This window comes from Heterodontus francisci, chromosome 23, assembly GCF_036365525.1.
Source record: "Heterodontus francisci isolate sHetFra1 chromosome 23, sHetFra1.hap1, whole genome shotgun sequence".
Lineage (NCBI taxonomy): Eukaryota > Metazoa > Chordata > Chondrichthyes > Heterodontiformes > Heterodontidae > Heterodontus > Heterodontus francisci.
Window position 1 is genome coordinate 64450352 of NC_090393.1, and position 19055 is coordinate 64469406.

At 44.0% G+C, this 19055-nt stretch overlaps 1 protein-coding gene across 2 annotated transcripts in view; it reads right to left on the reverse strand.

Moving 5' to 3' along the window:
- The window catches only part of LOC137382880 (glutathione hydrolase 1 proenzyme-like), a 132945-nt gene that overhangs the window by 34823 nt on the left and 79067 nt on the right, over positions 1-19055 (reverse strand). For both annotated transcript variants that reach the window (XM_068055432.1, XM_068055434.1), the window contains exons 6-8: positions 18822-18982; positions 14529-14678; positions 8208-8344 (exon numbers count right to left, since the gene is read on the reverse strand). In XM_068055432.1, coding sequence (XP_067911533.1) covers positions 8208-8344; positions 14529-14678; positions 18822-18982 — 448 coding nt within the window. The remainder of the gene's footprint in view (positions 1-8207; positions 8345-14528; positions 14679-18821; positions 18983-19055) is intronic.

The window sequence follows — 19055 nt, forward strand, 5'->3', positions numbered from 1 at the left end:
GAGTTCTGCTCAAGAGTGGCGGCAGTGGGCAGTCTCACTCTGAACTCTCATTCAGTGCTTTGATGAGTCTTGCAAGGGTTTTTCACCCTAGGGGATGGTTGGTTCCCTTTTTTCCTGACTGTGAGGGCGGATTCTTTGCTAATCTTCCCTTTGTCCTCTTAGACACTCCTGCTTGCAGATATTTGCCCAGATTCTGCAGCACTTTGACTAGGTGAGGCATCACCCTCATGATTCCTCTGCCCCCTTGAGGACTTTTCGTCTTTGCATGTTCCTGTAAATACTGTCAGCCCCTCTGGTGGGATACTTCTACATAGGAGGATGTGGGGTCTAGTATTTCAAATATTTTGGGGTTGGCAGGGACAGCAGGGGTTTCCATTTGGGATTCCTCCCGGACTTCCTTTAACCTGCCCTCTTGGTCCCTTTTTCCCCATTCATTTCTAACCTTTTGCCAGCCTGTCCCCTTTTGTTCTCGACAGGAGTCCCTTACAGTTCGCTGCTGGAGGGTCCTCCAAACACCGATACAGGACTTAGGGGTGCAGATGTCACTGTAGGTTGGGGTTTCCCATCAACCTGACACATGTGGCAACTCCCACAGTACTCCACCACATCTTTTTGGAGTTTTGGCCAGTCAAACTGATGTCTTAAGCGGGCTTTGGTTTTCTGTATACTGGCATGTACAGCCATGTAGTCTCATGGGCCATTTTTAATATCTCTCCAGTACCTCTGCGGCACCACTAACTAGTGAACCACTGTCCACTCCTTGTGCTCAGGTCTGTGAGGAGTACTTCACTACCTTGTCAGTACCTCATTCTTTAATGAATAGCAATCAGAGACTCCCTCTGCTTCAATTTCAGACTGGGCAGCCTGTGCTAACTCTCTCAATACTGGGTCAGCTCCATGGGCCTCAGCCAGGGAAGATTCATTTAATTTATTCCCTGGGTCTTCTAACTTTCCAAAGAAAGTCTCAGACAGACATACCTCATGGTCTTCTGCCTGCAGTGCCAATTAAGTCTCCTCTGGGGGAGCTTGTTTGATCATGGCCTGATTTACTACACATGCAGGGAAACTGCAGGAGACTGTCTCCTGCTAGTGCCCTGTCTCTCTGACCTCCTGCAGTCTTTCTTTCATTACTGAAGAAGTTACCACCTTCATCCCCGCCAGATCATTACCTAGATCAACCCCATCCACAGGGAAACTATGAACAATCCCTACGGTAAACGGTCCCGAAACTAAGCCACACTCCAAGTGCACCCAGTGTAAAGGTACAGGCATTCTCTGCCCTCCAATATCTTTCACCACCATTCTGGTGTTTACTGCACTCTCTGGGGGGAAAGAACAGGCCTTTTCACAGTAAAAGGGATCTAGTGACCCCTGAGAATTACTACCGGCCTTCTAGCCCTACTCGAGGTGTATGACGTTACTTTCCCTTCAGACACAAAACCCTGATTATCTTCAGGAATCCTATTAAATTTTCCTAGTGTCCTTTCTCCTTCACTGAGCGGGTGTGCCCTGATTAACCCTATAGGTTTTCCTTTTAGTCTCCAGCAGTCAGCTCTTAGATGACCTGCTTTATTACAATGGAAGCACACAGGTCTCCGGGTCTCACTCCTGCTTACACCACCTTCCTTTTTGGCTGGAGGAGGGCCCCCGGTGTCTCCTGCTTTCCTTATACTCGCAGGACTGCTTGGGCTTCTATCACCTTCCCACCCTTTGTCCTTTTCGGATTTGTGGGACTGATTAGGAAAGATTTTCCATGGGGAACCAACTTATAAATTAGAGCAAACTCATCAGCCAGAACTGTGGCTTGCCGGGCTCTAAGAACTTCCTGTTCCTCTACATGTGTCTTTAGGGAGAGTGGGACAGAGTTTTTAAATTCCTCGAGCAAAATTACTTCTCTGAGATTTTCATTGCTGAGCTGCACTTTAAGACCCCTCAGCCACTGATCAAAAGCCAGCTGCTTATTTCTCTCAAACTCCTGGTAAGTTTGATCAACTTGCTTTTGAGGGTTCTATACTTTTGGCGATAGGCTTCCAGTACTAACTCTTATGCCCTGAGAATAGCATTTCTGGTCAGTTCATAATCTGATGAACTCTCATCTGGCAACAGGGAATAAACCTCATGGGCTTTTCCGGTTAGCTTGCTTTGTTGCAGCTGAGTCCAAGCCTCAACTGGCCACTTTAACTGCCTTACCAGTTTTTAAAAAGTCACGAAAAACACTTCCACGTCTCCCTCATTAAATTTTGGGATCAGTTGGGAAAGTTTTACCAATTCTGTACCCAGCCCTGAATTATGCTCCTCCATATTGGCCATGCTTTCACTGGGGTTACTCTGTTACCCCCTCTGTTCTTCCTCTCTCTCCTGTCTCTCTTTCTCTTCCTCCTGTCTCTCTTTTTCTTTCTCCTATCTCTCTCTCTCTCTCTTTCCCTGTCTTCTAATTTAAATTTCCTCTATTCCAGTTGTATCTTTGCTAACAATATCCTGTCAGAGTCTATTTCTAACCCTGTGTCTGCTTCTTCAGATTCAAGGGAAAAATGGTCGGCCACTAGTCTTGGGTGTTCAGACTTCCTAGCCTTGCCATGTGAAGTGATCCCACACTGCTCAGCCACTTTGCTCAACTCCTCCATAGACAGTGCTTTTAACTTATCCCAAGTTACTTCACCCTGGCTTGGGGAGCCACTAGCTTCAGTTGCAGACATGTTAGTATTCAAGCACACACAACCACAAGAAAACCTGTATTGAACTCTATTCTCCTTTCGATTGGGATCAATTTGTCTTCTCCCTTCCAATTTCTGATTTGTCTGTGGATCAAAACCAGGACATTAGCTCCCAAATTTCTGTTACGGCCAGGTGAGATAGGGGTCTAGGGGTTCCCTCTCAGCCTTTACCTGGTTTAACCATAACAGGGCTAAATTTTAAAAACACTGTGTTTTAGCTCCCCCTCAGTGAATCCTTGTTTACTGCTTTCCAATTGCAAGGCAAAGAAGTCAAGTTAGATGGGTTTTCTTAGAATTAAACAAGACACGTGGAAGTTTATTAATCTTAAACTCTAATCGGTTAACGACTACGAATACACGATGCGACCACACGAGCATGCATACACGATAAACATACATGCAGGTAGAGACAGAAAAAGTGGAAGGAATAAAGGGGAAACGTTTGAGGCAATATCTGGATTGTAGTTACTGTCCTTTGAGTTTGATGTTGAGTCTTTAGTTGCCAGTAAGTTTTACTGTTCATTGGGGCCCAGTGGAGGCTTGTGACAAAGCAAGAGAATGCCAGCCAGGAGAGAGGCTATCTTGTTCCAGGTTCAGTTGCACTCTGCAGTCTGAATTCAAACTGTCCTGTGTCCAGTTCAAAAAGCCTGGACTAGCCAGTTAGTCATGTGACCAGCTGGCTTACCCACTTCTGCATTTCTGAATTTCAAAGCTCTCAGTGGGGGTGGTGTGGGGGATGGGGGGGGGGGGGTGTAATGCTGTCTCCCACCCTGACAAGATGTGGATCACCATTGCTGAGCCCAATCTCTATTAATTGAATGAGTGAGCAATTCTTTTGTCTCTCCAAACACTGCCTCTTAGTATGCAAATATCCTCCAACCAAGTGTCTGGTGATCTCTTTTTAAACAAGTAATTTCTTCACTCCAGCAACCGTTTAAAATTAATGTTCATATGACGAAATTAATATGCCTCATCCTTGGCAGGCGGGGGTCTTCATGACACTGGGATTGAGAGGAAGATCTTCATTTTTCTTGAGTAAAGATTTTATGGTGCTCACACCTCGTTCTGCCTCATCATTGGACTGTGGATGCCTTGGTGAGCTCGTAAGGTGCTGAAAGCCCATCTTCACGGCCAACTGGATAAAACATGAGTTTGCGAACTGTGGTCCGTTGTCTGATAATATTTCATCTGGAATCCATGTAAGGTGAAGATATCTGTAAGGATTCTGATAACTACCTCGGTGGTTGTAGAATGTAATCATTGGACTTCTATCCACCTGGAAAAGTAGTCAATAATGATGATATATGACTTCCCACCAAACATAAATAAATCCATGCCTAGCCTTTGCCAAGGTCTAGTTGGAAATTGGGTTATCAGCAGCGGTTTGCGCTGTTCTGGCCCCTGCAACATGCATATCCGACAGTTGTTGATCATGATCTCGATATCCTTAGATATCCCAGGCCACCATACTGAAGATTGTGCCCTCGGTCTGCATTTGGTTATACCGAAATGGCCTTGGTGTAATCAATCTAAAATATCAGATCTCATTGAAGTAGGAATAACAATTCTGTTGTTGTAAACTCTTAAGTTGTCAATTCTGGTAAAGTATTTCCTATACTCATGGAATATCCTCATTATTCTCCCTCCTGGACTTTCTTGTGGTCACCCATGTACAATACTGTCTAATACGAATGCACTCTTTACCATTCTCGCAATTTCTGTGTGCTTGCTGGCCAACTTTGTGCTGTGTGTTGCGGGTATGACTCTATGTCGCCTACAAAATTCACATCTTCCTCTGTTGGATTATCTATGGTTGCCCTCGATAACGCATCAGCTGATGATGAGAAGGAATTGCTTACCTTTGTTTGCTTGACTTTGGCTACCTTCTCAATCAACTTCAGTTTCAAGCATGCATTCCTGCTCAGTAGAGAAAATTCTTGATTGTGTAAGACGTATAAGATCTCTACCAGTTGTCTGCCTTTATGCTGAAGAGTTTCTTGAAGTTTGCCTTTTACCCGCAGTTGAGTCCTGCCTGGGCCATGCAACTTTATATCTGTCGGTTGCAGATTAAGTCTCTTCACCCATGCCTCTTGGTCAGACAATACTGTGATGCGAGCCCCTGTGTCAAGGTTAAAATTCGTGAGGTGTTCATTCACGTAGATGTCTTATGTCCAGAAATCATCACTGGATTACTCATTTCTCCCAAGAACTCTCTTGGCTCTTTTTCTTGTGAGTACTGCTGTATATGATTCATTGCTCTTTGCGTGAAGGTCTTCTGCTTTGTACCGTTAAGTACAGAAATTGTGCTCTGGCACATCTTCCCATAGTGTCCAGTTTTCCAACAATTAAAGTACTCAGCTTTACTTGCTGGGTACTGCTCTCGTCTGTGGGTCTTCTTGGCTCCACAACATCAGCAAGGTTTTCCTGTTTCATGCACCTTCTCACCTGTATGGTTTTTCTGTTCCTCAAAGTGTTTCCCGGGCTATGATTTAACTATTTGGATAGGCATTGGACTCCTTCTCATCCACGGCTTGTCTTCAGCTCGTAGGATGTCTCTATTCTGTTTGCGAACTTCAGCCTGTCTTACAATTTGAATGACCTTTTCCAGTGTAAGGTCTTCCTTGGATTGCAGCAGGTCTGACAGGAGTTCATCCGCTATGCCAACGACTATCCTGTCTCTTATTAGTTCGGCCTTTAATTTGCCGTATTCACAACCTTCTGCCAATCTATACAGGTCATTAATATAGGAGTCTACAGATTCGCCAATAATCTGTACCCACTTATTAAATTTGTCTCTAGGATTTTATTGGTACAGAGACTAAAATATTTATCAAAGGCTTGGAGTACCTCTTTGAATTTATCGGTAGCCTTGTTGATGCGTTGTCGGACAACTACGTCATCCGCAACTGCACCTACTTAATATAGGAGGGTGTTCACTTGTTCCACTTCAGATTTTGCACGGAGTTGTGAAGTGATTCTAAACTTCAGGAACCTTTTTCTCCATAACAGCCCATTTTGAATCTGATTGGTTCCCTCTTGATTCTGGAAATTCTCAGGCATTCTCAATTTTGTATCCATGTTGCTTTCATTAATAGACCTTTTAGGATGTTCCCCTTTCTTTAACAAATTCTGCTTGTTTGTTTTTTTCAGGCTTAGTTGCTTTAATGGAGGTGTCCCAGCTGTTGGGGAGTTCCCTGCTGGTTTAATAGGCTTTTTTGGGGCTTGACCTTTTCTTTAATATATTCACTTTGTTTTTTTCAGGCTTGGTTGCCTTAATGGAGGTGTCCCAGCTGTTGGGGAGTTCCCTGCTGGTTTAATAGGCTTTTTTAGGGTTTTTGCTTTTGTTTGAAAAATTCATTTTGTTTGCTTTATTCAGGCTTGCTTGCTTTAATGGAGGTGCCCCTAATGTTTTCGGGGTGTTTCCTGCACTTTTCAGGAGCTCCCACATTTTTGGGGGGTTTCCTGCTCTTCTCCCTCACATTCAGCCTGAGTGGGGATTGGGTTTTTTCCCCTTTTATTTTCTGAGCACAATGCCTTTAGAAAATTGCTGCAAGTTTTTCAAAGGCTTTTAACACAATCCCTGACTGTTGGTATTGTGACTCACTCGATTGCTGGATTCTACTTGCAGGCCAGCAGGCTTCAGTGGTGCAGTCTGTATTTCTGTGCTCTGACTCACCACATCTGTTTTCTTACTGTACTGGGTCAGTATTTGTCTTTAAATTTTTCTGTTGTTCGCATGGTGTTTCTTCCAAAGGTAATATCTTCAAATTCTCCTGGTCGCTTTCACTGCTGTTTTAACATTGTTTTTCACTGTCAGCATTTTGGGTTTAGTTGTTTTTGTATTAGTAGCATTTCAGGACCGTCGAGAGAAAGTCTTATACTCTGGTAAAGGTTAACTAACAATTCTTTATTACAGTTGCTATATACACTCTCTGCAAGCCACCTTAAACTAGTATCCTTTGTGCTGCTATAACTTCTTCTCAAGCCCATGTCATGTTACATCATCGCTTGTACGGTGGGAGGGGTCTCTCTCATGGTCTTTGCTATTAACTCTTTACATCCTTACACTACATGTTCAAATGCAGCCCAGACTTAATGAATGAAAGTCCCTCTATCTGCTGACAATTAAGGTCCTTCAGCTTAAAGCGCAAAAGTGCACAAATCAACACAACATTACCAGTCTCCCTCAAAGAGGGAGCAGGATGGCTGGTGAGGAAATGGAGGAACATCACAGTGTGAACAGTAGAAGATGCTCTTCTGACAATGGGCCTGAAGAACATCATTCGGGCAATGGCCAGCCTTCCCAGCAAGCTCCAGCAACTGGCACACAAAACCCCTGCAACTCAGCTTTCATCGAATCGTCATGGAATCATACAGGGTCTGATTCTATGATTCATTCCTATCATACAGTCAGAGCAAGGCCTTTCAGCCCCTCGTGTCCGTGCTGGCTCTTTGAAGCAGCTATCTAATTAGACCCATTCCCCTGCTCTTTCCCTATAGCCCTGTAAATTATCCCTTTTCAAGTATATATCTAATTCCCCTTTGATAGTTATTATTAAATCTGTTTCCACAATCAGGCAGAGTATTTCACATCCTCGCAACTCATTGTGTCAAAAATATTCTCTCTTTTTTTGTCCATTATCCTAAATCTGTGTCCTTTGGTAACTGACCCTCCTGCCATTTACTCCATCAAAACCCTTCATAATTTTGAACATCTCTACTAAATCTCACCTTAACCTTCACTCCTCTAAGGAGAACAATCCCAGCTTCTCCAGTCTCTCCACATAACTGAGGTCCCTCATCCAGATTTAGGTTAATATTTTACACACTCCTCAGTTTCTTCTGTTTGAATGTCACAGGTCTGGAACTTTGATAAGATCTATTCCAAGCTCTGCTGTGTCACTGGTGGATAAATCCAAAATCTGAACACCAAGATCTGTTAAAGTAGTGAGATTGTACGATATGCAAATGAATGGGAACAGTCATTATGATTTTTAAATGGTCGGTGGGATTCCATGTCAGGCAGCAAAGTAACCCATGAAGAGACATTCCTGCTCAGCAATAACTTCATTCTTAATTTCCAGACAGAACACAATTCCTTTAGGGAAAACTAAAATTGTTGATGGAGAGTTGACTCTTGTCATATTTGTTTCCCAAGTGGCTGGATCACCACCACAAACACTCACACTGACAACAAACAGCTTATTACCAATGAGCTTGGTGTCTCTGATGAGTTTTCCAAACAGCACAGCCAGACTCCTGGAAGCCTCACTGACAGGAGATTGCAGCAAGAACCCAGGTGTTTTTCCAGTACCACATGCACACAAATGCTTAGACACGCCCTAACATATACTCACACACGCACATCACTGTGTGTACAAGGTGGAACAGTATATAATGACAACTTACTCAGCAAGCGGTGTGACCGTACAGGTACCAGCAAGGAGAACAGCTTTTGATTGACAGACAATAATATTTGAACCAGTAGTTTACCTCAGTCAGATTGACAAATCGTGGATCTCCCATCATGCTTCTCTTTGCATATGCAAATTTAAAGGCTTCAATGATTCGATGATATGTCAAGGCCTTCCGTTCAGGGGAGGAAACACTATCTGGAGTAAAATTATAACCTGTAAATAGATAGAAAATTAAGACTAAACATGAGAATGAACTTAAAAGCAAAATACTGGAGATGCTGGAAATCTGATATAAAAACAGAAAGTGCTGGAAATGCTCAGCAGGTCAGACAGCATCTGCCAGAGTTAACGTTTCAGGTCTTGTGACATTTGATCTGATGAAAGGTCACAGACCTCTTAGAACCACAGAAAAGTTGCAGCACAGAAGGAGGCCATTCAGCCCATTGTGTCTATGCCAGCTGAAAAAACAAGCCGTCCAATCTAATCCCACCTTCCAGCACCTGGTCCGTAGCCTTGCATGTTACAACACTTCAGGTGCATGTCCATGTACCTTTTAAAAGAATTGAGGGTTTCTGCCTCCACCACCGATCCAGACAGCAAATTCCAGACACCCACCACCCTCTGGGTGAAAAGGACTTCCTCCTTCTACCAATCACCTTAAATCTGTACCCCATGGTAATTGACCTCTACGGCAGGGGAAACAGGTCCTTCCTGTCTCCTCAATCTAGGCCCTTCATAATTTTGTGCACCTTAATTAAGTCACCCCTCAGCCTCCTCTGTTCTAAGAAAAACAACCTATCCAATCTTTCCTCATAGCTGCAACTTTCAAGCCCTGGCAACATTCTTGTAAATCTCCTCTGTACTCTCTCCAGAGCAATTATGTCCTTCCTGTAATGTGGTGACCAGAACTGTATGCAATACTCCAGCTATGGCCTAACCAACATTTTATACAGTTCCAGCATCACATCCCTGCCTTATTATTCGTTCATGGGATGTGGGTGTCGCTGGCCAGGCCAGCATTTATTGCCCATCCCTAATTGCCCTGGAGAAGGTGGTGGTGAGCTGCCTTCTTGAACCGCTGCACTCCATGTGGGGTAGCTACACCCACAGTGCTGTTAAGAAGGGAGTTCTGGGATTTTGACCCAGCGACAGTGAAGGAATGGCGATCTAGTTCCAAGTCAGGATGGTGTGTGACTTGGAGGGGAACTTGCAGGTGGTGGTGTTCCCATGCATCTGCTGCCTTTCTCCTTCTAGGTGGTAGAGGTTGTGGGTTTGGAAGGTACTGTCATAGGAGGCTTGGTGAGTTGCTGCAGTGGATCTTGTAGATGGTACACACTGCTGCCACTGTGTGTCAGTGGTGGAGGGAGTGAATGTTGATGGTGGTCGATGTGGTGCCAATCAAGTTGGCTGCTTTTTCCTGGATGGTGTTGAGCTTCTTGAGTGTTGTTGGAGTTGCACCAATCCAGGCAAGTGGAGTGTAGAAACATAGAAAATAGGAGCAGGAGTAGGCCATTTGGCCCTTCGAGCCTGCTCCGCCATTCATTATGATCATGGCTGATTATCCAACTCAGTAACCTGTTCCCGCTTTCGCCCTTTGATCCCTTTAGACCCAAGAGCTATATCTAACTCCTTCTTGAAAACATACAATGTTTTGGCCATCACTCTCCTGACTTGTGCCTTATAGATGGTGGGATGGTGGACAGGTATTGGGGAGACAGAAGGTGAGTTACTCGCCCCAGAATTCCCAGTCTCTGACCTGCTCTTGTAACCAAAGCATTTATGTGGCTGGTCCAGTTCAGTTTCTGGTCAATGGTAACCCCGAAGATGTTGATAATGGAGGATTCAGTGATGGTAATGCCATTGAAATCAAGGGGAGATGGATGGAGCCTCTCTTGTTTGAGATGGTCATTGCCAGGCACTTGTGTGGCACGAATGTTACTTGCCACTTATCAGCCCAAGCCTGGATATTGTCCAGGTCTTGTTGCATCTGGACATGGGCTGCTTCAGTATCTGAGGAGTCGTGAATGGTGTTGAACATTGTGCAATCATCAGTGAACATCCCCACCTCTTATCTTATGATAGAGGGAAGGTAATTGATGAAGCAATTGAAGATGGTTGGGCCTAGGACACTATCCCGAGGAACTCATGCAGTGATGTCCTGGGACTGAGATGATTGACCTCAAACAGTTACAACTACCTTCCTTTGTGCTTGGTATGATTTCAACCAGGAGAACTTTCCTTCTTGATGTCATACTCAGTCAAATGCTGCCTTGATGTCAAGGGCAGTCACTCTCACCTCACCTCTGGAGTTCAGCTCTTTTGTCCATGTTTGGACCAAGTCTGTAATGAGGTCTGGAGCTTAGTGACCTTGGCAGATCCCAAACTGAGTGTCACTGAGCAGGTTATTGCTGAGCAAGTGCCACTTTTTATAGACCTGTCGACAACACCTTCCATCACTTTGCTGATGATTGAGAGTAGACTGATGGGGCGGTAATTGGCCAGATTGAATTTGTCCTCCTGGACAATTTTCCACATTGCTAGGTAGCTGCCAGCGTTGTAGCTGTACTGGAACAGCATTGCTAGGGGAGCGGCAAGTTCTGGAACACAAGTCTTCAGTACTATTGTCGGAATGTTGTCAGGGCCCATAGCCTTTTCAATATCCAGTGCTTTCAGCTGTTTCTTGATATCACATGGAGTGAATCGGATTGGCTGAAGACTAGCATCTGTGATGCTGGGGATCTCAGCGGGAGGCTGAGATGGATCATCCACTCGGCACTTCTGAATGAAGATAGAAGCAAGTGCTTCTGCCTTGTCTTTTGCACTGGTGTGCTGGGCTCCCCCATCATTGAGGATAGGAATATTTGTGGAGCCTCCTCCTCCTGTTAGTTGTTTAATTGTCCACCACCATTCACAACTGGATGTGGCAGGAGTGCAGAGTTTAGATCTGATCTGTTGTGGGATCACTTAGCCCTGTCTATCTCATGCTGCTTCCACTGTTTGGCACGCAAGTAGTCCTGTGTTGTAGCTTCTCCAGGCTGACACCTCATTTGCCACTTGACTAGCTTTTAATTCCTGATTTATTAATTGAATTCAAATTCCACCAACTGCTGTGGTGGGATTTGAACCCATGTCCCCAGAGCATTAGCCTGGGGCTCTGGGTTACTAGCCTAGTGACTTTGCCACTGCCTCCCTGAAACATTAATTCTGTTTCTCTCTCCCCAGATGCTGCCAGACCTGCTGAGTATTTCCAGCACTTTCTGTTTTTATTTGGGAATTAACTTATCTGACTAAAGTTCACTAATGAATTGAAGGAATTCTGGACAAACTGTTTTAGCCAGAGAGTGGTTAGAACGTGGACCTTGTTACCACAGGGAGCAGTTAAGAGGAATAACATAGATGCACTTAAAGGGTAGTTCGATAAGTACATGAAGGTGAAAGCAATAGGAGATTATGATGATAGGTTTAGATGAAGAGGGGTAGGAGGAGGCTCATGTGGACTATCAACAGCATAGATCAGTGGGCTGAATGGCCTGTTCTTGTGCTGTAATTTCGATGTAATGTAATTTATGTAAGTTGTTAAATCCAGTAGATGGAGTAACACAAGAAACAAGTACTGAGCTTTGTTGTAGATATTTCTCTTAAAGATGCAAGACTGAACCAACTAAGATGGTTGACATACTAACTAATTACTCCCTGTAAGTATTCAGTTGAGACGATACCAGTAACATGACAGTGTATACCTCCTTCAAATAAATACAACCATTCACAAGATGGAAGCTCCAAGTCAGAATCCAAATTAAATCCCTCACTAGGGCCAGAGGGAGATAACAGAAGGTGCTAAGTGAGATCAGTAAAACCATCAGTAAAGTGTTGATGATCATCATAAAGGAATTGAGCACGAGGACAGTCCGATTGGTTTGGAAACAAGCCAGTGTGGTACCAGTCTTCAAAAAAAAGCCGATAAACCACAACAGAGCAACAGCAGACACGTCAGTCTTACATCAATAACTGGCAAAGTAATGGAATTGGTCATCCAGATCAAACTAGAGGATTTCCTGCATGAAATAATCTGTTAAATAGCTGCCAATACAGTTTTAAAAGGGTGAGATCCAATCTGCTCTCCCACTTGAATATCATCTTAATTTGATAATGGAACAGCCTGTGACATAATATATCCCAATTACCAGAAAGCTGTTGCTAACGTTCCACATGAAAGGCTGCTACACAAGCAGGAGGTAATGGGCCCATATTTTGAATAGGCCATTGGCATGGTGAGGTCAGACAAGCTTAACCCCACTGGGATACAAACACGTACATCCATCGAAGGGGCATCACACTAAATATTCAAGAAAGGGCTGGTCGACCAAAACTGAGGATAGGAAACTATCTGAATTTAAATGGGCCAGTAGGAATGTAGAATTATGTAAAAGGCATGCAAGACAGTTCATTATATTAAAGAGCTGAGACCAAAAATATTTCTTCAGGGATTTTTATTCATGGCAAAACCTGGAGGTGAATAAGGAATTCTCTGGAAAAAAGGAAGCATTAGCGTTGGGGAAATGTACTGAGTCGAATGATTCAAGGGCCTGTACTGAGCTCCTAATATTCCTAATCTACATCAACATCTGGATTCAGAAAGAAAAAGTAATTTAGTCGAATTGTAGTCGATCCTGAGTTGGGGAGGCAGTTGAGAATAAGAAGGCACCCAATGAATTGCAGGAGCATTTAGACAGGATTTACAAGTGGACTGAAGTATGGTAGATGAAATCCAATCTAGGTAAGTGCTGGGTATTCTGCATTGGAAGCAAAATGGAGAAAGACACTAACTTAATAATACTGAACAGGAAGAGCAGGAAGATACCTGGGAGTAGTAGTAGTCTCAACACTTTGCATACCCATTAAACAGTAGAAATCATTGGAATTTACAATGCTGAGTTTTATTGGCCAATGGAAGGCTGAAACTGTCATGTGAAACTGTTCAGTAAGAGAGATACTAAATCATAGAAATTAGAAGATCTCAAATTGAATCCTTGCTCTGTTCTGCGTTACCTGTTCTCATCTGGATCTGCTATGACACACCTCGAGTACTGGGTCCACTTACTGAGGCATAAGGGAAACATCTGACCTGTAAAAGCAGTGCAGAAGGAATTCGTGGCTGTGATTCTTCTCCCAGCGTTTCTACTGGGAGAGACATCTCCTGCTGCTATGACCATTTACCACAATGGGGGAGGTGCAGAGAGTATCATTTGGTCTGGAGGGATTGCTGCCACCGAGTGAGCTAGAAATCAGGATCTTCAGCAATTGTTCAAAGGTGTTTAGTTAATTATTTAAAGTCAGTGTTCTGAGTAGAGAGAGCTCAGTCGTGCTCAAACAGGAGTTGAGTTTGTGTGGAATGGTGTTGATGGCTTTGACGGGCGTGGGGGTTGAAGCAATGGAAAAGGTCAGCACCATACCTACAGATAGCAATGAAGACCGGGGGCGGGGGGGGGGGGGGGGGGGGGTGGTGGTGGTGGCATGATGGGGTGATTTTCTTCTGTCTATTGCCAGTTCACACTGAGAAACAGGTTGGATGGTATACAAACATGTTTTAAATAAATCTACTGCCTATTGGCTGTCCAACTTAGTATTCAAACAAGATTTGAAATGAGTGACCAACACTCTAACCCAAAACAGGCAGGAGCCCTATTAAAATATTTAAATTCAGCCCTATACTAGCTGTGGGATCCCAATACAATTTTCAGGGACCAATTGGCGGAGCAACCAAACCAGTTCACCAAAAAGAGACTTGCAAAAGGCCAATGGAGTTGATTTTGCGGACCAACAAGGCACATAAATGCTTCTCCTGACTTGGATTGAGAAAAAGCTTCTGTTCCATTGACTGTCCTTCCATGCCCCACCTGGAATTGCCCACTGCACCCAGCCCCTGATTCCCACCTGCCCCCACCCCCAACTCCCACCTTCCCCCTGCCCCCACTCCCTAAGCACAGATTTTAGGTTCAGATCATTTAGTGCTCGACCATGAAAACACACACCTGACAAAGAATTTCTATGGACTCAGGTTGTATCTTAATCTCATTACCTAAATATTTTTTCCATGGTCTGATCTGGGAAACACATAGTGTTTAGTGTCTAGAGTGGGGAAGCAGAATATAATTACTGGGAAAATAATTATGTCAACACACTAAACAATTCCAGACAGTCCTCTGGGTAGGACTCCTGCCCAAATATTGGAAGTGTGAATGGGTGCCCAATGAATAACCCGGGAATACAGCCACAGGAGGATTGCCGTAGATCAGGTTTGTAGTGGGAACCTCGGTGATGGAAGCGGCACCTCATTTCCTGTTCCCCTGGTGTTACCAACACCGCTGGACAGAATGTCACTGCTATAATATCTCACCCTTCAGGATGTTCAGTATCAATCCAAGCACAAGCCCACTGGCTGGAGCACTGGGAACAAACAATGTGTAGTCACCAATTGCCACGTTTATCACATTTTCAGATAATTGAGGTCTGTAGTTTTTCAGGTCCTCAAGAGTTACAATCCCACCTGTAGAGAGGAAAAAGAATTTAATACAGTTATGCCAAAGAAATGTTTGAAACATACAGGAGAGTGGATCTGAACTCATTATCACAACAGCAGCCAATCCTTCTCCCCAATGCACAGTTCAGCAAGGACTACACACAATGTGACAGAACCGAAAAAACAGTTTATATGCATCTGCCTGCATGCCTGAGGAAGGTTGTAATAGTACAGTAAAAAAATTAATCTTGGAATGTAGGCATCATAAGTATTTATTGCCCATCTCTAGTTGCCCTTGAGAAGATGCTGGTGGGATTTCTTGAACCATTGCAGTCTGGGTGTTGGAGTTGTTCCCACAGGTGAGGTAGGATGTTCAGGATTTTGACCCAGTAACCAAGGAATATGTCCAATTCAGTGTTTCTGTGTGACTTGGAAGGGAAACATGGAGGTGATGGTGTTCCTTTGTGATGAGAAAAGGCCATTCAGCCCAGTGACTCTCATTGCTCTAGCACCACAGGTTGTCTTGGTATCCAACTGTATTTACAGGTCCCTAATGTTTTCATCTCGACTAATCCATCTGGCAGATTGTCTCCAACATCAGTTACTCTCTATGTAAAGAGCTTCTTCCTAACATGTGTTTTGATTATTTATCACTAGTTTTATTTTCTACTCTCTCCTCGTATGTTTCTGGATTACTGTGAAGTAATAGCCTGTGTTTACCTTGTCTATACCATTTCATAGTTTAACTACTTTCTCTCTAGCCTGTCGAGCTCGAGCTTCTCCCAGCTTTCTTCATAACTCATTCCCTTAATACCTGGGAGCAGTTATCATTGCTAGTATCTGTGCAAATATACAATAGGCCAGTTCTGTGAGGCTTTTTACCAGGGCTCCTATTAGTACAAGGCATATTTTACACAAGATGCTGCATCATATCAGAGGTTGTTGTATTGTGGGATGTGGTATTTATTTCTGACCACACCCCTGAAATACTTTGGGATGTTTTTGTACATTCATTAAACCAGAGAAGCGCTATATAAATGCAAGTTCTTTCTTTAAATGTGCTTCTGAATTGCAAGTTATTTTTGTTACTGTTGTATATTACAGAGTGCTATGCTCAGAGGTATGGAATATCAGGCTGTTATACTAACCTCAATCTGGTTGTCTCAAAGTCTCCTTTTTTCCAAATAGAATAAAGGTTTCCTTAATTTTCTTCCTCAAAATTGAGATTGCTAAATCTCAGCCATTGGCTGGATTTTAACCTTTTGACCTAATGGCAGTGCGTGGGAAACCCAGAAGTTTTAGAAACACGCTAGTCAGTAGATTTTTTAACCCAGCCACTACTTTAGCATCTGACGTCCGAGCTTCCCAATCAAGTAGCGCAAGCCGGCGGCAGGTATGATAACAACCTGCATCAGCCTATTTCAGCTCAACTATTTAAAGGGACCCTGCTGGGATGAGACTTAAAGCATAGTGCAGATGTTGAAATGGAACCAGACTCCGGAGCAATGGACCTGCAGCATTACAAGGCAGCACCATGCTTCGCAGTGATCTCCCTAGAGATGATGCTGTGGACTGTAAGGGCCCCACAGGGAGATTCTGTTCCCTGCTGATGGGATGAAGAAGCTTGCTGCAGATAATAGGGCGGCGTTGTTGGAAATCACTGAGGAGGTCAGCAGCACAGGCATGGTGCCACGCTCCTGAATGTACTGCCGGAAAAGATTTAATTACCTAATCAGGGCAGGAAAAGTGGGTGACATGACATATTCAAGTGCATTCTTATGTGTGTCCAACCCTTCACTCTGCCTTCTCAAACCTACTCCTGCACATTACTCCTCATACCTACTTACCCTGCAGGTGCATTACCCTCTCTGTCTCGGCATCTCCTCAAATCCCCATCTGACCATCCATCACATTGTGTGGCACTACCAGTGTGCTAAATGAGATAGATTCAGAACAGATCTGGCAGCTCCAAACTGGCATCCATGAGGCACTATGGTCATCAGCAGCAGCAATTTGTAACCTCATAGCCCAGCATATCCCTCACTCTACCATTGCCATCAAGCCAAGGGACTAACCCTGGTTCAGTGAGGAGTGCATGAGAGCATGCCAGGAGCAGTACCAAGCATACCTAAAAATAAGATAACTACCTGGTGATGCTACCATATAGGAGTACAGATATGCTACACAGTGGAAGCAGCATGCTATAGACAGAGTTAGGTATCCCATAACCAATAGATCAGATCAAAGCTCTGCAGTTCTGCTACATCCCGTCATGAATGTTGGTGGACAATTAAACAACTAATGGGAGAAGGAGGCTCCATTAACATCCTCAACCTGAATGATGGGGGAGCCCAGCACGTCAGTGCAAAGACAAGGCTGAAGCTTTGCAACCATCTTCAGCCAGAAGTGCAAAATGGATGATCTATCTCGGTCTCCTCCTGAGGTCCCTAACATCACAGATGCCAGTCTTCAGCCAATTCGATTCACTCCACGTGATATCAAGAAATGGCTGAGCACACTGGACACAGCAAAGGCTATGGTCCCTGAAAAAGTCCCAGCTAGGTGCTGCATACTTGTGCTCCAGAACAAGCCACATCCCTAACCACTACAGCTATAACACTAATATCAATCCAACAATGTGGAAAATTGCCCAGGTATTTCCTATTCACAAAAAGCAGGACAAATCCAATCCAGCCAATTACTGCCCCATCAGTCGACACTCATCAGCAAATGATGGAAGGAGTGGTTGACAGTGCTATCAAGTGCCACTTACACAGCAATAACCTGGTCATGGATGCTCACTTTGGGTTCCACCAGGACCACTCAGCTCCAGACCTCATTACAGCCTTGGTCCAAATATGGACAAAATAGCTGAATTCCAGAGGTGAGGAAAGCATGACATCCCTTGACATCAAGGCAACATTTGACCAGGTATGGCATCAAGGAGTAAAAATTAAGTCAATGGGAATCGGGGGATAATCCACTGGCTGGAGTCATACATAGCACAAAAAAATGGTTGTGGTGGTTGGTGGCCAATCATCTCAGCTCCAGAAAGTCACTGTAGAAGTTCTTCAGGGTAGTGTGCTAGGCCCAACCATCTTCAACTGTTTCATCAATGACCATCCCTCCATCATAAAGTTAGAAGTGGGGACGTTCACTGATGATTGCACAGTGTTCAGTACCATTTGTAACTCCTCCGGTACTGAAGCAGTCTGTACCCACATGCAGGGAGACCTGGACAACATTTAGACTTGAGCTGATAAGTGGCAAGTAACATTCGCGCGGCATAAATGATAGGCAATGACCATCTCCAACAAGAGAAAATTTAACCATATTCCCTCGACATTCAATGGCATTACCATTGCTGAATCCCCCATCATCAACATCTTGGGGGTTACCATTGACCAGAAACTTAACTGGACCAGCCGCATAAATACTCTGGCTATAAATAACAGATCAGAGGCTGGGAATTCTGCAGTAAGTAACTCACCTCCTGTCTCCTAAAATCTTGTCCAGCACCTACAAGGCAAATGTTGAGAGCGTGATGGAATACTCTCAACTTGCCTGGATGAGTGCAACTCCAACAAGACTCAAGAAGCTTGACACCATCCAGGACAAAGCAGCCCGCTTGATTGATGCCTGATCCACCACATTAAACATACACTTCCTCCATCACCAATGCACAGTGGCAGCAGTGTGTACCATCTACAAGATGCACTGCTGCAACTTGACAAGGCTCCTTTTACAGCACCTTCAAAACCTACGATCTCTATCACTGAGAAGTACAAGGGCAGAAGATGCAATTTCCCCTCCAACTCACACACCATCCTGACTTCGAACTATATTGCTGTTCTTTTACTGTTGCTCAGTCAAAACCCTGGAACTCCCTCCCTAATAGCACTGAGTATACCTACACCACAAGAATGCAGCAATTCAAGAAGATAGTTCACCACCATCTTCTCAAGGGCAAATAGGGATGGGTAATAAATGCTGGTCTAGCCAGCAATGCTCACATACCATGCATGGAAAAATAGACAACTTATTGACAACACAATAAGCAATTAAAGAGATCAGAAAATCCAATCTGCCAGGTATGGCTTCTAACTTCTGCCCTCAACCTAATGCAGTAGAGAGAGGGCAACACATCACTATGAACCAGCCTTTCCCCACCTGCATTTCTGATATCCTTCACTATCTGTTGGGAGAGAGATCCATTGTAAAATGCGTCAGGTCCTTCATCCGCCAGAATCTGATAGGTTGCAGCTAATTTTGGAAATTTGATGATTTCATTTTCCTGGAGTATTTTACCATCAGCATTACAAAGTATTTCACTGTTGAGAGAAAAACAAGGTGTTCAGTAGGTCTATTTGTATGAGCACTTTCAAACATGTTCAGTGTCACAAC